We start from the raw sequence: 23284 nt of genomic DNA on the forward strand, positions 1-23284 counted from the left end.
CTGTTAATAACTAATTTAAAATTTTTTAAATAACCTTGTATAGTAAGGCTTTTTTTAAACGACAATGTATAGTAAGGCTTTTTTTTATAGAAAAAGAAAAAAAACACCCATGTATAGTAAGGCAATTAAAAAAAAGACCATGTATAGTAAGGCTTTGGGAAATGATCACTCAATTTGATTGAAAATTATTATTTATCTATGCACATGTCCAACACTTACAGAGTGTCATCAGCAGGTTGCAACAGAGATGCAGAGAGAGATAGACTGGGAGAGTCATAAAAGTGGACCTCCATGGAAATTTGCATGGATCACAACACCTGTCGACAATTTTGCCCTTCTGCTCCTTAAACACAAACTGACAATGCATGTGGCAGCTTGCCAATCGGGACTAACTAGCTCGTAACTAGCCAGAACCTCTCAGGCAGGAGTGCTAACCAAAAAGCTCAATGCCAGTTTGGGTTGTGCAGTGGTGCCTTGAGATACAACTTAAGTTGTAAGCATGTTCAAAAACAGCTATCAATGTTAACATGACATTTTACATGGATGTTAGTAATAAGCTACTAAGTGAACTTCCTTAAGGCAAACCTCGGATTGTTTTAAACCAACAAGCTTTTATTTTGGCGGCCTCAAACAGCTTGGAGCCTCTTTCGTTATGAATTGTGTCGCATTTGCCGAAAGAAAAACTTTGAGTCACTCGCATCTCAAGGTCCGCTGTTTGGTAATGAAATTGGAAAAATATCACAAGTCACTTGAAGTAAGTGGACAGGAGGCGTCTTGGCTCAGTGACCGTTCGAGCCTTACTACTGCGTTATGTACAGAATACAATCATTAATCATCACCACCATAATAACAACACACCGTGGAGGATTTCTGGATCACATCTTTGGGACAGACAGTCGCGTTCTTGGAGACAAAGACGCAGTCAGGATCTTGCATAGAACACAGTTTGTGCTTCGAGTGGGACATGAGTTAGCACCATGATGGCGGCGTGTCGGTCAGCCCTTGAAAAGGAGGGTGGGTGGTGTTTTTTTTTTGCTTTTGAAGGGTCAGATGAGCCCCGAGCTTCTGTCCGTTATTGCTTTGAGGCTGCCGTGGCAGAGCAGCAGCGTGGCGGCGGTGGCGGGGGCCTCGGGCCGTGCCGGCGGAATGAAGACGGGGCAGGAGCGCGTGCGCGCGTGGCTCTTGCAGCCTCCGCCGCGGTGGCCTACCAGCTCGCTGACGGTGCCCAGGAGCAACGGCGGTGGCAGGGGCGGGCGAGGGCTGGCCCGCCAGCGTTCCACGCGCTCCTCCTTGTGCTTGATGGAGTACCACGTGAGGAAGATGAAGACGAAGCCCACGAACTTGAGGCTGGCGGCCAGGCCGAAATAGACAAAGCGGAAGGCGGTGACGTCGTACTCCCAGCACGAGCCGTGCACGCCGCAGTCCTGCTGCCACAGCATGCACGTGGTGTCGATCACCGCGCCAAAGTAAATCGGCGTCGGGATGTACGCTGACGGGAAAAAACGAACAAACAATAAGTTAAGATGAGTGCTGTGGGGATTTGGGCAAAAAAAATATACTGCATGAACAAAAAAAAAAACATTCTGGAAAACTGCATGCTGGACTGCCGAATAAAAAAATATGGAATCATGTGGAAGTATCATTCCACAGAATGATATTGAAAACTACGGAGTGACAAAATCTGGACTGATGTGGAATGATAACGTTCTACTGAAAGCTGTGAAATGAGACTGCGGTTGAATTAAAGAGTCACCATGACACGGTTTAAATAACATCTGTATTTTCTGTGTTTCTTTTTCGATAAAACAATGACTGCAATCATAATCATCAAATGACTACATTAAAAAGTGAGCTTTGATCCCAAAAAGGGCAAAATTCAAAACAGAATGTGCTGCTTTATGATTCCTCACCACTGGGTGGCAGCCTTGCACCATTTAAGAATGTTGATGAAACGGCTCATTTTTCTGCAAAAACATCAGTCCATCAACTCACCAAGAGTCCTGAGAAGGACGAACTGCATTCCGAGCGCAAAAGGCCTCTCTTGCTCATCCACTGACCTGAACAAACACGCAAGTAGTAACACAACAAAAATGACAGTCATTTTTATCTTGTACTCCAATTTCACTCGTCACCTCACCTGAGCGTGACGATGATGGCGGAGGGCTGCGCGCAGGCGGTGATGAGGGTGACGATGAAGAGGAAGACGAGGAAGGGGATGAGCGTGTTGCACGTGCGGTCGCACTTCCCCGACGTGGCAAAGCCATTCTCGTTCAGGTACGTCTTGACGATGACCAGCTGCAGTTGGTTGACGGGCCCGCCGCCCGACTGCGGCGTGATCACCTGACGGCTCTGCACGCAGCCGCACTCCGTGTAGTTCCTCATCTGACAAATGAGGGCGGATGCAAAAATGCTTTCAACCAAACGCATTCAAATACATTTCAACTCAAAATGTCGCAATGTGGAGGCGCTCAAGGTTCTGTCCTGCTCAGACGCTGTGAGTGTGTGTGTGCGCACGCGCTCACCCCGCTGCTGTCGTTGCCGACGGCGCTGCACCCGGCCAGGCAAGGGTTGAAGTAGGTGATGCCGTCCGAGCCGCACACGGGCGCGTACTCGTGGATGCGGCAGCCGCAGTTGACGTTGCAACTTCCCGTCAGATTCCGGTGTGTCAGCGTCAGCGTCGGACTGCAACGGCAGCACGTCAAGACATCCGCTATTCAGAACGGTTTCAGCTTTACAGCATATTCACGTGCATTGTCCGGTGAGTAACTTTATTGGCGCCATTGCAATTTGTTTTTTTTCTTTTTTTTGAACTTCCCAGCATTGGTGTCTAGACAAATGACGAGGCTCGCAGGTTTTCAAAAGGAAGGGCTCCACATTCCTCGCAAAGGTGCTAGCAGCCACGCTGGCTTGACTGCCGACGTGGCTGTGAGAACATTTATTAGCATAAAAAAAGGTGCGGAGATTGCAATGATTTTGGAGTTTAATTTCATCCTAAAAAAAAAAAAATCAAGAAAAAATTTTTCGGTAAAAAGTGCAGAAAATACAATACCTTTTATTATCAACAGTATATATAAGTACATTTTTGCACTTAACTCATTCACTGCCATTGACGGAAATAGAAGCCAAAAAGTACATTCGTTTTAACTGGGCTGGCAGTGAAGGAAAAATTTTTTAAATTTAAAGTACAATGTTTAAAAAAATATATAAAATTCGAGAAATATGGTTTCTATTTTCTATTGCTATTTTCAATCGGATATTTTTTTTTAAATACTTTTGTGAAATGGCCGACTTCCGGTGTCATTTTGAAAACGGGTTCTTGAGACTTTTTTTGTGCCTCAACTCATCAAGAGAGAAGTCAAGGGGATTTTTTTATTTGTTTTTTAAGACTTGCACAGGGTGCTCCTTTTTTTTTTTTTTTTTTCGTCTTAAGTATGGCGAATTTGCCTTTCCTGGAAATGGCCAAAACAACTTTAGAAGGTTCTACTTCAAACTAAAAGGGCTTTTTGGGACTGGTCCTCGAAACTGTTTTGTGAGTCGACTCACGCGGGACACATCTGTCAAATCTCACGGCGCTACGTGAGAAGGGGTCTGCATTTCCAAAGAAGTGCAAGCGTGGCCGTCAGGTGCTCACCCGGTGGTGTACGGAATGTTGATGCCTCCCAGGTTGATGCTCTCGCAGCCCACGATGAAGAGCGTGGAGAAGCAGAGCAGCGACACGCCGCTGCAGATCATGGCCAGCTTGGCCGACTCGCGGGCGCCCAGCTTCAGCTTCTTGATGATGTAGCCGCCCAGCACGATGCCCACGCCCGCGCTGGGCACGATGATCAGACCTGCGGGAAAAAGAAAAAAAAAATATGTCGTCTTGTTTATCGTTTTATTCGGATGCTCTGCATCCATCTTGACACGGTTTGAGTGTCCATGGCAACAGCACCGCCCCTTCGTATCCTAGCACCCGTCAGTTGGCGGCGTGGTAATCGTGTTTATCACGCGTGTCCGCGCACGCGTCGAGAAAATGAGCATATGTTGGCCGGCAAGATACTTGGCCACGACGACGCGGCTTCCTGCTGTCGGTCGCCATGTTGGTGCCGCGATAATCCCGAGAGCTGCGCATCATCAGCGCCGCTCAAAGATTAGATTCGTGCCGGACAAATTGAAAGGGGGAGGAAGAAATGTGTGTTCCACTTGAGGGGACGGTGGGAGTAGTTTAATTACGGAATGAAAGTCAGCAGGACGGCATGACTCACACAAGTCATTGAAAACTTTTAAGTGGGATGACTTCTTGCTTCGGTGTCACTGGTCGTGAAAAAAAAAAGGCATAGACCTGCGCTAAAATGTTTTTTAAAAATCTGAATTGCCTTTTAGGTCAATCAAAAGTTCACCAAAACATTTAAATTAAATTAAATAATTATTGGCTGTCATTCTAATATATTTTGTCTTGATAACGGGCACATATTGTACATCTTTTGAACTTTTTTCCTGCCCACTTTCTTTTCTTTTTCAAAAATTAAATCGAGATTCACTTCAATTTGTTCCAATCCGAGCGGTCGCTTTTCCTGGCCAGGAGTGAGCAGGCGGAGGCCGGAACGTCGTCGGCTCACCCGTGTAAATGCTGGCGTTGGAGGCCGGGATGCCGAACTGCGACTCGATGAACTTGGGGATGAAGGTGATGAAGGCGGTGACGATGGCGCACTCGGCCGTGTAGGACAGGCTGACGAACAGGAAGGTCGGGTTGCTGAGGATCCGCAGCGCCGCCTTGGGGAGGTCTGCGGGAACGACAAGACAAGAACTGAGCGCTCATTCCTGCCATGGAGGAAGGGACGAGTAAGCATACAAACGCATCATTCGAGTCGAATTACAAGGAGGGAGAAGACGGACAAGCTGATGATCGACAAAGATTTTTTTTTTTATGTTAAAAGCCAACGTGTGCATTTGCAAGGCAGTTATTCCCGTTTCATCCCGTCAAGAGCGGAAGAAAAAAAAAAAAAGAAAAGCTGTCAAAAATTCACCAGCAGCGAAATTTTCGTTGCATGGAGGCCACTTTGAATGTTCAAAATGAGACGTCAAACATTGGCTAACGTCTTAATAAAAGTTGAAGTGGAGTCGCTCCTCACCCTTGATGTCCTTCCCGAAGCTCATGGAGGAGGACACGTTGTGGCCTTTCCCGCCAGACTTCCCCTTCATCACGTCGTCTCCGTCGTCGCCGGACGCGTCGGCGGGCGACGAGCTCATCTTTTTCTTCCTCTTCCTGTGGCGGGGCGGCAGCTTCTTGGGGAAGGCGAACATGGGAAAGATGACCAGGAGCACGGCGGCGGCGCACAGCAAAAAGCCGCTCCACCTGAACGACAAACGGCCATCAGATTGAATTTCGAGTTCAAGTTGAGAAAAAAAGAACATTGCGCTATTTTACCAGTTGCCCACGAAGCGAGGGTCGCTTTGGTCGATGGAAACGACGGTTTTGGGGTCGACGTAGAAGCCGATGAGGACGCCTCCCAGCAGGTAACCGGCCGCCGGACCCAAAGCTCCCATCACGTACATGACGGCTGAAACAAAGAGATGTCGTCACATTTGGATTCGGCGGCCATGGATCCATTTTTCTCAAGAAGCTGCAGTTCCAGAAGAGCCCAGCAGGAGCTCGACACACACACACACACACACACATTACATAACATCTGCTCAACATCTGCTCAAACACTTCCCCACCATTCAAACGTTTATTTTGGCCACACTGGAAGTTGTTCTGCCGCATGTTTCCTGCTGACATTTTCTAGAGATGATAAAAAAAAAAAAAAAGAAGGAAACAAAACCTCCCTCTAGAGAGACAATGATGCTCACCGATGGATGGCAGTCAAAGGCAGTATTTTTTTAATTGCACTTTCCCATTAAAAAAAATTGGTTTTAGTATATTTTAGTGTGGATTTTTCCCCCGAATAATCGTGTATTTTTGAGCAAATATTTTCATATTTCTTCTGTGATTACGCATTAATAGCACTTTATCGGTGTACTTTTTTGATTATTTTTTTCTGACAATTTTTCCATGTTAAGTATTTTTGTCGATTTATTTACAGAATATGTGTGTCATTTTTATATTTGTTTTTTTTTTTTTGGGTAGTATTTTGATTTTTTTTTTTTCTTCCGCCAAATATTTTTTTTTCTTCTAGCATTTTTGCTTTTCTGTGTCATATTAACGGATTAATTCCGGTCTCATTTTTGAATATCAAAAAACAAGAACAAAAAAAATGGTATTGTGGACATCGCAGACCGAAAGCTCCAGCAGCAAACGTCGACGCTGGACTCAAAGAACGAACGAAGAAGCCACGGAATGGAGATTTGATGCAAAGCATATTTAAGTATGCAAGTCAGCATTTTTAAAAGGCTCGTGGCCGCCATAACTCGACCTCGTCAGACCCGACTCCCTCCTCTAAGCACCTAAAGCAGGTGTCCTTCCCCGGTTGACTCACATGGCAGCCATATCCAGTTCATCATCTTTTAACACGCCGCCTCTCACATTTCCGAGGCGAGTGGAGACAATGTGGCAGGATATTAGCGGGGACAGACGATTAATTAGAGCGGGCGAGCGTGGCAAAGGATCTTATCATTTTATCTCCTCCTTGAGATGAATCATGGCTGGTGGGCCCATAAACGGCTGAGGACAGTCTTGGAATGAAATCAAACAAAACAAGGACTGCGCGACGACGAATGGAAGCCAAGTTGCCGCGTCTAAAAATAAATAAATAAATAAATAAAATTTAAAAATAAAAAAGGTGTCCTAAACCCACGTGCGCCTCTGTCTCATCCCGTCCGCTTTGGCGGGTTTAGGAGAAGACTTCGCGACCGGGACAGAACCTTCAGACTGACAAGATGTGCTGGCGCAGCAGCGGGCAGGGGTGGCGACGTGCACGTGTGCCAATAAAGGAGGGCCGCCCGACCGCAAGCTTGCTCGACTCGATGACGCAAGAGACCTTCAACGGCGGCACGTGGAGGGCGAAAACCTTTCAGGCTTTCGCGTGACTTGATCCGTCGGGTGCTATCGGCTTTGCCGTTTGCGCCGATGCCGTCCGACTTTCCATAGGTGGCTTATTTATTTTTATTTTTTAGATGAGCATGACAAGACTGAGGACAGAGTCGGGCTTCTCTCCATCGTACGTTGGTTAAAGGTTTGCAACATTTAGGAAGGATGGCCGCTATTTAGCAGGCAGGATTCAATACAGAAGGCGGCAAAAAAAACAAATAAAAGCAGCCGCAAAGCCAAAGAGACGCGACGGGAGGCATGAGGGCGAACATGCGCGAGCGTGCGATTGACGCTGCCGTGTCACCCGGTGAGAACGCTTTCTCAGCAACATCTTCCAACCTTCAGGCACCAAACGCTGCTCCGCCGTCTCCAGTCCGCCTCCTCCGCATGCAACGAGACCGGAAGACATCGGAAGGGTTTCATACCAGATCCTAGCCCTAAACCTTAACACAAACTCACAACCTCTGAATCGCAATAGAGTGGCGAAGGTGCCTCGGATATTTTGCGCGTCAAAATCAGAATGTGAAAACGTATCCGATGTGTCAACTTTAACCTTTGCAACTTGATTCCGAACATCTAGCACCCACAGAGATGTTCTCACCGCAGGATAATTCTCAGAATGGCCGCACCTGCTGCGTCCGGAGCCGCTTGGACTGGAAATTGAACTAGGAGGCATAACAATGAAATAGCGTCTGCAGCGTATCAACCCCATTTCGCCTCCTTGCTCCCTGCTGAGCTCACCTGACCTTGCCTTCAAACAGACGCGGACGCCGATCGACCAAGCGGACGCGGTGAGCGAGCCGTGCGGAACGTTTGCACGGATCAAGAGCGGAGTAGCAAAGACGTTTGATCGGGGCGGCCCGTCGGAACGGACTGGTACAGACGGAGAGCTTAGACTTGAAAGAGATGAAAACCACCGGGCCATCCGAAAGCCCCTCTGACTTGTACCATCAGCGCCAAAGACCACCCGACGGGTTTGCGGGACCGCACGCATGCTTTACGGCTAAGCCGACACGTGACGGGTCAGAAGGGGCGCACAGAAACGGCCGCTTTCCGACTTCCTCCCGGCCTCCTGTTCGCTTTTATTCTTTAGTGAGCTCTCTGGAGTCCGGGTTACTCATTCTCCAGGAGAAAAATCCTGCGTTGGGGGAAATTTACGCCGGTAGCTGCAGCGCTCCTCAGACAAATGTTCCCTCGTTGTATCAGAAAATGTAGGAGATAAAAGTCTGCCGTTTCTCTAACAAGGTGTGCCATATCGCATTCCAGATAAGAGCGCTACACTTTGGAAAAAACGCTCTCATGACAGAGACGACCCGACTTTGGAACGCCGCCCGCTATGCGGCATACGGACGGAACTACGAACATGTCCGAAAGCAATTTGGCTCCATTTGTATCGTCGCCGGGCCACGACGAGCGGCTCATTTTCTTTTTCGACTCGCGCCGATATTGGAAAATCACCAAAAAGAACCACCCCAAACGGAATGTGCCAAATCCTCCCCCGCCGCAACAATCAAAGTTCTTTGCTTTCGCGCTGACACTCGAACCTCTCGAATGAGGAGGCCTCTCACGATATCCTCGCCGCGGGGATCCTCCTTTGGATTTTTATGCGATACGGTGGACATTCCAACATCGGGATCCTCGATTTAACCCCTTGCAACAGCAGCAACATTTTCTTCCACTTGGTGTTACTTCCTATTATAGAACAAAAACATAACCATTTCTAATTTTTAAAATGTACCACCAGGCTCCCATCGGTGTTTGCGGACAATTAAACACGATTCTCGGGCATTCTTTGAATTTCCACTCAACAAGAGGAGCGGATGAAGGGAGGTTTACGATGAACAACATGGACCAAAGTCTTGTCGCTACTCACACAATGGATTAAAATCTTACTTTTTGAACGTTCGCTTGTCGGCCCAAGTCTCTTGAATGTTCATTTCGTTGGAGTTTGGAGTTATGCTAAGATTCATTCACGAGTGCTCTGCATATTTGAAGAAATATTAGACTGGGTCATGTTTTACCCATTTAAAAATGTACAATTTAAATATGTTTGTAATTTAAATATATTGTCAAAGTTTGATTGTGAAATTGTGTTTCACAACAATAGTTTGCATTATTTGTTGACAAAAATGTTCTGCGATTGTTTGCACTGTTTCAAATAGAGCTTGATTGTTGAATTGATGAGTGTTAGGGATTTAAAATGATAAATAAAAACAATGTTCGATAATATGGTGATTCTTTTTGTTTACGGTAGTATCGAAAACGGTATCAATTATCAAATCATTTTAGCTAGAATCGAATCAAGGGTTAAAAAAAAAACAAAGAAAAAAAACGGGTATGGTGACAACACTACTGTCAAGGCACATTAATTATCAAATACAGTGAACCCTCGCTACTTCGCGCTTCACCTTTCGCGGCTTCAGTGCTTCGCGGGTCTAAAAAAATATTCGGGGGCATTGTAGTTTCGCCGAGCGGCACGAGGGGGCGCTGGAGCGGTTAGACGGCCGGCGTGCGCCGAAGAGGAGAGTGGATGAAGAAGAGCATGTTCCCCCGGACACGATTTGGGGCGACGTTTCGCGCGGTTCGGACCCTACCAGAGCTCCGGAGGAGGCCGGCGTGCGTGGCAGTTAAGCCGAAGAGGAACACCTTCCGCCCGGGCATGAGCGGAGCGCGAGGCTGTCAGTTATGAATGAATAAATAAATAAATGAAAAATGCCACCTTTCATTTCACAGGGCACACCGGACGGCGTACCAGCAGGTAAAAGTCGAAGAAAATAAATAAGTGCAAAAAGAGGTAATTGAATAAATACAAAAATAAAATAATGGCTGGGGAATAAAAAAAAATAATAAGTTTTAATAATAATAATCATTTGTCCCAAAATAAATAAGTAATTTCATGTATCAGAAAATAGTCCAAAAAAATGGACGTCATTTTGGACTAAAAGTATCCATAAAAAAATTTAAAATAAATAAATAATATCTTTGGCAAATCTCGCACTCCTCAAATACTCCATATGAATTAAAACTGAGAAAAAAAATAAAAAACTAACAAAAATGAAGCCTTTTCCAAAAATAAAAACTAACAAACCCACTCTGAAAACTAGTTAAAGCTACCTGAAGTGAATTAAAATAAAAACAAAACCAAATAAAAACCGACTGCAATAAAAAATCTAAACGATTAAAACCCTACCTTAGAACAAAAGCCGTCAGCGTGAAAGGGGCTTAGAGCTAACGCCATCTCAATCCATTGTATTGTTTAGCCTGTTTAATAATCACATGACTGGAGGACACCAAGTTCCCCAGTAAGAGGTCAACGGGACGGCAGACATCTGCGTGAAAGCCTTCAGCCGATTGTGGGGTGCCCCCCACCAAGGGCAAATGACGACAGGCGACACAAGGACGACCCCGGGTAACAGGCACGAGTGACATCCTGGTCGAGACGCCGGAATGCATCTCGTCTCCTCTCCGTCCGTTTCACGGCACATCGTACCGCCCCATTAATCAAACGCAACCCAGTTCTGCCGACGAGCCCACGTTCCCTCCCCACTTTGCAGTCGCTGTGGTTCCGCACCGGCCAGACCCGGACCGGCACATCAAAAGGCAAACAATCATGCACGGTTGCAATGTCACGTGGCGATTCGGAGCGGAAAAAGGTAGACGGCTTTCAGGAGGAGTTAGACCGAAACAACAGATCAAGTGTTAGTTGGCAACTTTCCCGTTGGGAGTGCATGACAATGATCAGTCACCCCAATTCCTGACTGCAACCATGTTACCTGACGACAGAGACTCTCCACGCTTTGCTTTCTAGCCTCACGCACAAATGGAACTACAAGATGCAAGTTATAATTTATCGTTTTTTTTTTTGTTTTTTTATGGGTTCTGGATTTACACCGATTTGGAAACCTACACAATCTAATTTTGCAATGGTTGGCCTAAAAAAAAAAAAAAAAAAAAATTTTAAAAATTGTGCTTCCACCGCAGCCTGTCGAGGAGGGGGGCAGATCCGGATTTGGTCATTGCGACAGCCAACAAATTTTGCCATACCTTGAGAATGAGGCGCTTTCGGTAGTGTAGGTGCACTCACCCAGGTAGAGAGACGCATTCTCCTCCTTCACGTTGTCATCCAGGTAGGTTGGCCCGAGGGTGTAAATGGGCGTGGAGCCCATGCCCACCAGTATCTGGGCGCAGATGAACAGCGCTACGTAGAGGTTGTGTTCTTTGCCCTCGTGGTCACGATGGCACGACGGCGCGTCCGCCGCCTCCCGCCCACTGCCGTTGCCGCCGAGGCAGAGTCCCTCCTGGCCCGCCGACGCATTCGTCTCCTGGATCTGGTAGGGCGGCGAGATGAAGTGGGGCAAGGAGAAGAGCGCCGCCCCGACGGCGATGACCACGCCGCCTACGGCCAGCCAGCGCGGCCTCTGGCCCCGGCCGCCGAAGTACGAGATGAAGACCACCACCAGCAAGCTGCCGATGTCAAAGCAGCTGACCAGAAGGCCCGACTCGGAGCTGCGCAGGCTGTAGCGCTTCTCGATGGTGGTGATGACGCTGCTCAGGTAGCCCGAAACCATCAGGGACTGGATGAAGGTCAGGTAGCACATGCAGAACAAGAAGCAGCGCGAGTCTCTGAGGATAACGCGCACGTACTTCCTGGCCGGGATGCGGATAAGGCGAGAGATGGAGAAGCCGACTTTCTGACCCCCGGCCGCCCTGTGGGTGTCCACGGGTAGGGAGCTACTGAGGCCCACCAGGCTGGCCACAGAGGGGGAGAAGTCTGTCCTGGAGGAGGGCGACTCGGGGGTTTGAGACGGGAGCTCACCATTCTCTTCCACATAAACGGCAGCGGCGTCAAGCAACGGAGTGTCATTGCAGTCCCTCTGGCAGGGTCCGTTGAGGATGGGTAAGCTCTTGGACTTGAAGCAGCAGTCCGAGTGCACGTACTGGTCCTGGAGCCGGAGGATCTCCAGAGATTCGGAGAGATCGCTGCCGGTCTCGTCGCTGTCCGAAGACGTCATGGCACAGCCAGGTGCTGGGAAATGGAGGCAGAGGAAGGGAGTGCAGTTCTGCGAGGACCCTGGCTGTGCTGGGAAGGCTTCTAGTGCGACATGGGGACTCGGTTGGGAGGCGTTAAGGCAGAAACTAAAGACCGGTCTGCCGGCATGGCCACGGCAGACTGGATGCCTCTGGTAATGGACATTTTTTTCCAACCGTTGTTAACGCAGGACACCTACAATCCAAATTGTCCTCACAAACGAAACCTGCAAATACAGTCAATGCGTTCTGAATCTGAAAGGAAAAAAAAATTACAATTCGGAATTCTGTCTGGTTGAGACTCCGATTGTGGTGTCGCTTGTTATGGCTCTTTGTTACATGCTCATTTTCTTTCCTTTATTTCCACAGGAGAGCAGCAGCCTAGAGACACAACAAACAACTCGTATTGAACCTATCCGGAAAAAAAACTGGCACTTTACGCAACAGGAAATTCTCCGGCCAGGCAATTCAGATGTTGCTCTGAATTCGTTAAGGCTCAGTTATTGAAAGCTGGTTACGCACACAATTGGAACTTTCTTATCTAGGTCCAAGATATTAAAATGTTTTGAAATTACAAATATCCACTTTTTTTTTTCCGTTTACAAAGTTTGCACGGTTTTATTGTATTTTATGTTGTAGCCCCTGGTGAAATTTTACATTGAGGAATTCGCTCGGAGAATTTAGTATTTACGTCATGCAAAACACTGCTCTTGTTCGTGAAGAGATGTTTTGCACTGTATCACTGCATTTTATTTCGTTTTATGTACACCTTTTTATTAACCTTGGGTTTAATAAAAGACACACAGTATAGATAGAAAAATGCGATTTTGTTGACTGCCAACGTTTCTGATAACATCGTTTCAATGCGCAATTTGAATGCGTTCACCAAAATGGGCTTCGGTGGCCACTTTTCAATCACTTAACTGCTGAATTTTAAACCAACGGCCGACTGTTAAGAACACAACGCCTGTGACCGATTTACGATGTGGTCAAAACGTCCCAAAGACTACAATACGAATAACAATTCAAAAAAAAAAAAGCAACATCTCTCCTTTTTGTCACAGTGGGAGAACAAAAGAGCACGCTGTCACTAAACCTCTCACTCGGTCATTCTGACGATAAACAACGTCGCGCTAACGCCACAAGATTAACATTATTGCAAGGATTTATCCCGAAGATGCGTTCTATGATGTGAATAAGTTACAGAGCAAGACTTTCAAGGTTTATTGTACTCACACGAGACAGGTCGGTGATAGCTTGTTGTTGTCCGCGGAGCGGTTGCTCACTGAATGAAATCGAGTTGAAGCACAGGGCTGATGCTGGTATTGGGGCCTCCACGGATAATAGGAAAATGGGAAACTTTAGTAATTTCACCACGAAAAGCTACGCGAAAGAAAATATACACCTAGTACTGCAATTTCAACGTTAAATTTAATATTAATTCGTAGGATACATCCAAATGATGACAATAGTTTACAAGCATCGGACAACCTAAGTATCCGAAAAGAAGAGGTACCCTGAATGCACCACGGCACGAGCCGTGAATTGTTTACAACGTCAGCCATCTTGGGACTTGTAGTTTCCCGTTTTTAATGACACATTAAGCTAACTTTAAACAGCATAATGTGAACATAACACGTTACATCAACTGCTAACAAATTGGAACATAGAACTACTACATCTGAATAAAAGTTAGAATGAAGACATTTTGATACCAAATGAGCGAGAATCGAAACCTCCGTAGACTTTGTGTACCGGCATGCATTTGGGCCCAGTATGGCGGCCTATTGAAGAGGCTTCCGCCATACGGCATCTCGAAAGCTGGGAGCCTTGCTGACATTGTGCTGTGACTGACTTGTGGCTAACTGTCTTGTTGCAGGTCACTCACGAAGGCCATTCGGCACACAAAGCATGGAATAGTGTAGTACTGAGTTCAATGCTAACATTATTGAATATGATCCCACTTTGCACTGCTCGCTATTTCATTTTCTTGAAGACCGTGAACACGCATCTCGGTGCCAAGTTAAATTTTAAAATGTTTAAAGCAATACATGAAGCAGGATTCACGCAAGCAGTATGTCATGGATAACTACAGAAAACTGGTGACAGCAAAGTTCCGCATATAGTGGTGCCTTGAGCTTCAAGTGGCAAAATGGCAAACGTAGACGCGAGACGCCGCCAAGTGGGTGCCATTCGGAAGGCCGCCGCTAGATGGTGCCAGCGGACCTCATGGCGTCCGGCCATCAGCAATTCACTTTCCTTTGCTCCGAGGGAAAGGACCGTATTAGTGTTTTAAGAATGTTCGCAAGAATACATTAGGTGCGAGTCAAGTTTATTTGTACTGTGCACTAGTGTTGGGTGCAATTTCTGCGGTGGGGCGGAGACGGAATGACATTTTAAGGAAGGTGATATGGGCGTAATGCGGAAAATATGAATGCAAATTAAAGCTTGCATCTGAAGGCACCAGAGTGTAGGATGAAGATTGTGTGTGCTGGAGGGGGGGGTCCTATTCTTAACATTTCGTATCATTTGTATGTTTATTAAAGTGAAAGGAAAATTGTATTTTTGCAGTTGGAACTCTAAGAGTAATGCTTTTATCAATTATAGAATGACTGACCAAGACATTTTTCCCCCCAAAGTTTTTGCTTCAAACATTTTTTCTTCTGGAAATGTTACTATTTTTGTAATCTCTGGTCATTTAAATGTGGTCCGTGATCTGTGATTGGCTGGCGACCGGTGAGTCTAGTGGTGTGGTGGACAGACACTATGGTCCACCTCACGCGGATGAATGGATGTTCACTCACCTGGCCATTTAAAACAACCACATCAGGCTCAAGCTGCAAATCACCATCAGCGGCACTGAAAACGAGCAGCAGCGAGCCCCTGAAAGACAGCAACAAAGCAAAAGAGTTCACCCCTCGCGTGTGCTTCAAACATTTAACGTGGCGCGACGCTGAAGACTGGCAACAAAAACACACGTGTGGTTCATTTGTCTCATCTGGGATGAATGTGTGTGCCATAAGAAATCAATCCAATCAATCAACTGGCCATGCGCTGTTGCAATTTTCGTTGAAAAGAACATTTCTCCCCGTTGAGTGCTTCGGCGAGGTATTTTGCAGCAAAGGAGGAAAACAATCCCTGATCAAAACTCAACTGGAAAGCAGCAAAAAGCCAACAGGGCAGTGAAAGAAGCTTATGAAACCCATTTCATCGCAGATGATGTCGACCACATTTTTTATGCGTAGCAAATAGCAAATATTTTGCTCGGCGATGTTTGCCCAAGTCGCCGAATGCAAAAGAGAATTTGGATTGGGTGAGCTTCCCTCCGGCACGACTTGATGGGAAACCAAAGACAAGCGATGACAGACCAAGCAACTGTTGCATCAGCCGCAAGTGGATGCTCACGTCGCACGGCGTTTCTGCGACGGCATCAAAGCGAGACGTCGACGATTCTTGTCGTGAGCGTTTGTGTGCTTGCGTTTGGTTTTTAGACCTCCTGCTACCCGTCGCTCCTTAAATCGCCCTCACAATGTTGACACGAACGCAACAAAGCGGCGGCGCAGCTTCGTCATCTAACAATTTGGTCCGTCGTCAGCGAACGGAGCCGATTGCCGTCGCTTTTGTTTTAATGAACCAACTGGTTTGAACCGTTTTTTTTTTTTTGTCCGCGTTCAACTGATGCCGCGAGGGATCACATACAAACTGGTCCCAACACTTGGTTTATTAAAACTCATTCACTCCCATTGACGGATATAGACGTCAAAAAGTACATTCGTTCAACCAGGGATGGCAGTGAATGAAGCATCGGGACACGTTTTGCTCGGAAACGTTCAACCGCACCGCTCATCGATCTTCGCTACTTTATCTGAACAAAGCCATCGTTTCCGCGCCGACAGGCTTTTGCGCATGGCACCATCGCCGGCGCAGAGGGAAGTTTAGCGCCCCGTGAAATCTGCAGCTCCTCTTCTGAGCAGAAGAAGAAGAAGAAAGAAATAAAAAAAGTCTTTTGTGTTGCGTGTTATTAACGGCAGACGGGAGCGCTGCTCCCCAAATGAACCTTTTCAGCCAACGAACGTCCCGCGAGCTTCGGATGCATACAAATCCCAACCGGAGGGTGCTGCTGTAATTGTGTTCAAAAGTGCAAAGGGGATGCCCCCCCCCCCTACCCCACCTACGGACTAAAAAAAAAAAAAAATCGAAAGCCCCCCCCCCATCGCCACCACACATGATGAGCAATTCTAGCAGATTAGCCGCTCCTCATGCTTATGCTAACGGCGAGGCGCTCACCCGGCGAATGACAAAAGATGGCTTCCTACAAACTGACGAGGACATTAACGAATAATCCCGTGCCCTTTTTTTGCTCTGCGCTGATGTTTAACGCTGATAACACGCAAGCGCTGTCCCATGCTGAGAAATGGAACCACATTCGACATGCACATACATTAGAAAACGTCATGGGCGCGCAAGCTAACAATTAGCATCTTTGTCGCTGTCCTGTTAGCCTTTAAGCAACAGCTATCTGAACACAAAGACTCTTTCATTCTTTTTAATTGTATTCAATGATGTCATTCATGTTATGTTTATAAAAAGTCCGAAATGTGAGAGCGCTGTCAAGCGGTGAGCCCGATTGTTAGCAAACATCCACAGACATATCATCAGTCACAAGAGCCCTGTCCTCTCTCTCATTTTACCACACTTTTTTTTTTTTTTTTTTTTGGGGCTTTACTCTTTGAAATGTGGTGCCTTGTGTTTATTGGCCCTTGGTGTGCGCCATTAAGGGAAGCAGGAAAGTAAAAGCGTGCGGTTGTTTGTGTTTCGGCCTGGACGGATTGGCCCGTCATGAGCTCACCCATCGGATCGTCCGGCAAAATCGTATTTCCTGATTAACTCAAGCCAAATAAAGCATTTTTTTTGTTTTTTAAATGGACGTTCTCTATCTCTTCTTGCCTTTTCCTCGCTCCCTCTCTCTTCATTTTTATTTACTTTTTTGCTTTTAATGATGGTCGTCATGCCCCATGGCGGATGATGACTTGATTAAGGCTGCCGTGCGCAGTTCCAGTCTCTACCCTGCTGATGGATGACTCCCAAGCTTATTAACTTACTCGCCGCCGCCCCCCCCCCCAAGAATCAATAACGTGCCGGACCTCGAAACGCAAGCACAGGAGGGGCGGGGTGGCGAAGGTCCGCAATGATGGAGAGACACATAATCAGCCCATGTAGCCAATATGGAGAGAGGAGCACAGGTGTATTGATTGGGACGGATGAAGCTCAGTTGCGGAGGCTTAAAAGCTTCCTTTATTTCCCGACACTTTTCTTTGTCGTCTTAGCCGACACTGTGACGCGGAGAGTTTTTACAACATTTTCTAGGCTAACGATCAATTGCAAATGGCGGATTTTGATGCCAACGTGGTTTTATCATGAGAAGTTTTACATCGGCCTTGATGAGTTTGACGTTATAACGTGAGTTTGACTTCCGCATTCAAAAAAAAAAAAAAAAACGAAGCAATTCATTCCATTTGAGGTCACTGGAAGAATCTTTAAATATGAAATGGATGACTTTTCAACATAAAAGTGACCATGTTAAAATGTGAAACTTGAGACGTGGAATTTATCGCAATTTCACATTAAATTGATCACTTTTTTTAAGTTGAAATGTCAAATTTGGCACATTCTAACATAAAATGGATCACCTTAAAATGTGAAAGCTGTGGCATTTTGAAACAAAATTTTCTTGAGAATGTCTCCTATTATTACATGATATTTACATTTTTCTTTCCGGTGTGGGACCGATAAATTTAGATCATCTAAATTTTAGTTCAATATTTGAATTTATTACTTCAACTTTTAATTCAATTTGAACATAAAAGAACATTTAAAAAGTTTTAATTTATTTGATATTCCATTGCATTCATTAAAAAAAAAAAAAAAAAAAAAAAATCTGAAATTTTTTTTTGGGGGGGGGGATTCAGTCTCATTGGATTGTGCAAGTACAGTAAAAGTAAATATTTTGCCTTCAATCAGAGAAAGTGATAGCTACTGTTACAACGCAATCGAAACAAATCGGAATATTCCATTCTCCAGGGACGCAAAAAAAAAAAGGTTTGGTACTTGAGCACCCGCCCCTCTCCTTTTACTTGGGAGACCACACGGCAGATGAGGAAAGGTCACAAAAAAAAACAAAAACAAAACCAACCTTATCCCCAACGGGTCGGCCTCTCCGCTCCACTGGGGCTTTTCAGGAATCAGAGCTCATCATCGAAGACCATTTTGCCGCCAATGTGTGCTGGGAAGCCTCGACAAATGGACAAAATCTCGGAGCAGCTGGAAATAGCTTGAAATGACGTTAAAATTGTTATTTGCATCCAAAATGGCGGACATTCTTCGTCTTTTCAGGCTTGGGTGCGTGACAATTTTTGGAGACTCTACTCAATGTGTACCAATTTTCTTATTGCTAAGTGAAATGCAGGTGTGGGCAAACTACGGCCCAGGGGCCACATGCGGCCCGTTCAACATTTTAATCCGGCCCGCCAAACTTGAAAAAAATTAAATGAATAAACCTTGTTCATGTTTTATTTTCTAAATACTGTGGTGTGTCAAAGACGGATATTTTTTTGTAATTCACTTTCTTCATTTAAAATTAAATGTATTTTTTTCTCCAATGAGGTGACCAAAACACTCCATCCAGCCCGCCAATCAAAAAGTTTACCCACCCCTGCGCTAATGGACAAAAAGTGACAGAATTTCGGTGTCTTTACAGTCACGGGTTCTTGAGGATTTTTTTGTGTTGCTCTACTCTTACCGGACATGTCCACCACGTTTTAAAAAAATACACTGTACATGGATTTTTTTTTCCGAAACAGACATGGTCACTCTGTAGGAATAAAAAAAAATCATTTTTAAATTTAAATCCAGTATCGTGACATAATTACGCACCCATGTCCATACTGACCTCTGTTTGTGTGCGTGGAAGCTTCCTGCAAGGAAAGAGCCCTTTGAGATGATGCGCACCATTAATGTGACTGGGCTCCGTTTCCCAGTCATTGATCTCACAATGTGGAGCTTCCAACGCCGGCTGACTGGAAGAAGACGAGAAGCGGACCAAGGTCATCGATACAAGAAATCACTGCTTGTATTTATTTATTTATTTTGAAATGACAAATATTCGAGAGCGGCAGTCGAGTGACGCGCTGGAATCCCCGAAAAAAAAAAACTAAAATGACCACAAATTCAACAAATCGGAAAAATGCTGTTGAAAAAAAATGTGGAAAGTAAAAGTAATGAAAAAATTAAATATGGGTTAGGTTACAAAAAAAAAGGTATATGTAAAAAAATATAAATAAAAGATCCCCAAAGAAATTGAGAAAAATAAATAAATAAATAAAAATATTTTTTAAAATAATTTGGTATTTTTTGGGGGGGCTCAATGCTTTCAAAGATTTTTGCAATAAAGAATTTCAAAGTAATGCAAATATAATTTCTGACATAAATGATTGATCTGCCTTTTTTTTATTTTTGTTTTTTTTAATATGATTCCCATTTTATAACTTGGCCCCAACAATTTGAAACAGTTAACATTTTAGTAGAAAACTATGCAAAAGAAAACAAAAGTCACTTCTCCACTAAGCTTTCAGTTCGGACATTTCAAGGATTGATGTCATAACAGCCATTAAAAAGACAACTTAGAGCGATGTTTTCCGAGCTGTGCATGCACACTTAGTGGCTGCATTAAATCCCCACAAGAGAAACTTGTCTCAAGTGCAGAAAATTATTGCCGACCTCTGCATTTTTCACCCTTTTTTTTTACATTATGAGAAATATGGAGCTGCTTTTACCGTATGCACTCCAGCCCGAGCCGTCATCTGTGACTTCTATTAGCTTGCCGCTCAATAACGCTCTTGTCCTTGGATGTATTGTTTCTATTAACTTTTTTTTTTCTGCTTTGTTTTAATTAAAAGCGCTGATGGAGTCTTTTTGGGGAGGGGTTGCAGATGTCACAACAGTGCTAATGAATTGGCGCTATGTCCGGCAAATGAATCAATGCCAACTGTGGCGTGAATCAGATTGCTTAAAAAAAAAAAAAAAAAAAAGCATAAACAAATCAATGGTGCTTTCACGGCTTGCATATGGCTGACATAACCCAATCCCGGCACGTGCGTGTGTGTGTGTGTGTGTGTGTGTGTGGCCACCTTGCAACCAGAGCTGAAACACAAACTCATTGAGCATATGGCATCTTTACCATCAGTGGGGTAAACACAGTGGGGAGGCGCGGAGGATGGTCAAACATACTGCGCCACGCACATTAGCACACACATGCCCCACACTGCTTCTTCATGACCCTTTAACTCATACACGACCAGCCCAGTAAAAAAATGGCCCTTTGACGCATTTAGCCGTCAATGGTATTGAATGAGTTCAAACGGACCAACTTTGTAAGGAATGTACGTTTGTGAGCCGAGCAGCGCTAGGGCATGTGTAAAAATTTGTTGAATATTCGGTGCGCTCTTGTTTTGAGCTAACACTCAAATCCACTGAACCGCAAAAGCATCAAACAAAAGTCCTTAGAGGATTTGCCTGATTTTACACGCAAAATGGCGCAGCGCACCCCACAAAAGCATGTTCCTTACTAATGAAGCATCATTGGAAAGGTTCATAAATATACTTTCCATCGGCATAACCGATATTCTCAAGAAACATTGTTACCAAAGATAAGAGATAATCTTTCATCCTGACCATCAGCCACTCAAGACCAAAACAAGAGTCCATATTAGAATTGTCACGTTTTACATACGACGTGATGCTACTCATCCCACAAATGCACGTTCCGTACAAACGGGATGTCATTTGAAAGGGTCATGTACAGACTTTCAATCGGCATTTCCTATCATTGGCCACGAGCACTGAAACAAACGTCCAAACTTCATGCAACACACCTTTACTCCCACCATTTGACGAATGGCTCGCGAGGATGTTGCTATCAGCTGTCAAAGCTTCAACCTTAATGGAGGTTGGCAATCCCAACAAATCAATGCGTCCGCAACAAGGAGCTCGGCTTTCCGACCACACACAGAGGAGAGGACGGAATGCACCCTACAAACCATTTTTGGTGTTAAGAAGGTTAAACGACCGGAAGTAGCCAACTAGCCGGTTAGCAAGCAGGAGGTGACGCTTGGCCGTTAGGGTATATTAGAAGCTCTTTGAAGGCATCATTAATTTTTCAGTGAGCGTTGGATGAGAATGGTCACAACCTTAAACACACCACGGGCCCTTCAGGATATGCTGACCTTTAACCCCTGCTCTCCCTAGGGGCGGGTGGTCACGGTCAACGATCTGCTCGGCAACAGAGGCGTATCACACGGGGTCAAGTGGATGTTTTCACATCCTCAGACTGATTAAGGCGTTAAATTATGATGTAGAAGCATCATCAGTGTGATTTGTAGACATTGAAATGCACTCAAATTAACGAGTTTTATGCCGCTAAAAGGACACAAAATGCCTCTGAGGGCAATCACGTGATTTCCCACAGCCAAGCAAAAGGAAGAAAAGTAATACACAGTATTACAAGTATAATAGATTTTTTTTTTAAATATTAAAATGAATATAAAAAATATTTAACCCGTCTTTGTAGAGCGCAAATTTGTAATTAAATTTTAGGAAGATGTTCGAAAATGTATTTCAATATACTTACAAAGAATAAAAGTTATACTGTAGCTTGTCCGTGAGCATTATTTATTTTCTTATTCAAACATTATTTAAAAATTAATTAGAGTTATAAATTACGACAGAACCAGTTCACAATGTACTTTATTTGAAAAAATTATCAATTTTTTTTTAACTATAGCATGTATATTCTGTAGTTTATCTATATAAAGCACTAATTATTTTTGTCATCAATTAATAAAAACAAAACTCTTAAATATTGTTTTTATTAATATAACATTGCTAATGACACCATTTTGTAAATAAAAGAAATGTCAATATAGGAAGGCTTCACTGAGGCTGCGGTTGGGGGGGGGGGTGGAGTGTGTACGCTCGGGGGGAGTGCGTGAGCGCGTGTGTGTAAATGGATTTAGTCGAGGCGGGATTAGCCGCACTGAGAAAGGCAGAGACATGCAGGACGTGCGTGTGCTGTGCGGCGCGAGTGTCCATATGCTGCAAAGCCTTCCCTCGGGGACCAACACATGCCCCTCAACCGCACGGAATCAACAGAAATATTTGGGAAATATTTGAACCTTAAAAAAAAAACCTATTTACTTAATTTGTAGTATGTAAAACATAGCTAGCTAGCTTAATGCTAACACTTAATTAAAAACGCCATAGACAGGCTAGCAAATAAAACATTGATCGTCGTGGCGTCAAAACTAGGACCTGGCAGATATGGATTTTTTTATGTTGATGTAGATTCCGATATTTGACAAACAAACCAAAAAAAAAAATTCATATAACAGATAAATCATTCAAAAAAATAGTCTCACGTACCTCATGTAGGGCTGCGACAGTCGCAATACAAAAGGGTTTTGTGAGGCGCATCCCGAGAGGGAACCAGCGTGGAAGAGCGTGGAACAAGTCGAATGACAAAAGTCGGCCTTACATGCATATCGGACCTCCTTCCGCATGTGAATGGACCCCCTCCCCGGCCGCCATCATCTTTTTAGCACACTCACTTGTCTTATCAAGATGAATGGAGGAACAGAGGGGGCCGGAATATGTTGCCCCATGGGAGTACAGTGGAGCCCCACCGCGGCCCCCGTGGAACAGGGTGAGGCCATCTGCCCCCTTCTTCTTCTTGGGAGTCAATCCCACCCATTTTAAGTATCTCTGATTACCTCAAACTCAAGCTCAGATGTTCTAGTCGGCCTTTCTTGGTATTTTTGTCATCACATCTTGTAGCACAATTTGGTCTACAGAGAGCTTCCACAGCATCAGAGGGAGGTCAGTGTTGAAAGGTATTAGCCAGGAGTCTGCTGTAAGTCTCTTGTCTGTCTATCAGTCAGTGAGTGTGACATGTGGTGACAGAGTGTGAGGGCAGATGTCAGTCAGGCTGTTTCATTGTGCTTGTGGCAGTAGACCAACTCGAAGCACAACACACTTTTGTCATTCACTTGCTCCGGGGGGACTTGTTTCATTTACACCTTTCTTCTTACAACAGTGTCACACGTGCAACTGTGACATTTGTCTATATATGTTGAAAAACACTAACTGAAAGGCTATTTTGAATGTACTACTTTTCAGAGGATAAAACTGAGCATT

The 23284-nt window shown here is 44.9% G+C and overlaps 1 protein-coding gene and 1 long non-coding RNA gene across 5 annotated transcripts; both read right to left on the reverse strand.

Annotated features, from left to right (window-relative positions):
* Positions 1-188: 188 nt before the first annotated feature.
* slco5a1 (solute carrier organic anion transporter family member 5A1) lies at positions 189-18295 on the reverse strand. 4 transcript variants are annotated; one of them, XM_088283438.1, is made up of 12 exons: positions 18231-18295; positions 14842-14920; positions 13274-13369; positions 11094-12264; positions 5408-5540; positions 5112-5335; positions 4599-4763; positions 3632-3830; positions 2523-2682; positions 2138-2382; positions 1993-2057; positions 189-1489 (listed from the first exon to the last, which is right to left on the reverse strand). In XM_088283438.1, exons 4-12 carry the CDS (start codon positions 12019-12021, stop codon positions 1047-1049), a joined length of 2562 nt encoding a protein of 853 aa, XP_088139564.1. In that variant the 5' UTR covers positions 12022-12264; positions 13274-13369; positions 14842-14920; positions 18231-18295; the 3' UTR covers positions 189-1046. The 4 variants fall into 4 exon arrangements, with proteins under 4 accessions (XP_088139564.1, XP_088139562.1, XP_088139561.1 ...); XM_088283436.1 differs by having other exon boundaries at positions 11094-12292; XM_088283435.1 differs by having other exon boundaries at positions 11094-12418.
* A 20-nt stretch (positions 18296-18315) lies between these two features.
* On the reverse strand, positions 18316-21231 carry LOC148318503 (uncharacterized). The gene is made up of 3 exons (XR_015839955.1): positions 20968-21231; positions 18987-19113; positions 18316-18368 (listed from the first exon to the last, which is right to left on the reverse strand). It is a non-coding gene; the product is annotated as an uncharacterized LOC148318503 (long non-coding RNA).
* Positions 21232-23284: the final 2053 nt, after the last annotated feature.

Source organism: Idiotropiscis lumnitzeri, chromosome 19 (genome assembly GCF_059441095.1).
Source record: "Idiotropiscis lumnitzeri isolate Australia: NSW breed Sydney's pygmy pipehorse chromosome 19, RoL_Ilum_1.0, whole genome shotgun sequence".
In the NCBI taxonomy this organism is placed as follows: domain Eukaryota; kingdom Metazoa; phylum Chordata; class Actinopteri; order Syngnathiformes; family Syngnathidae; genus Idiotropiscis; species Idiotropiscis lumnitzeri.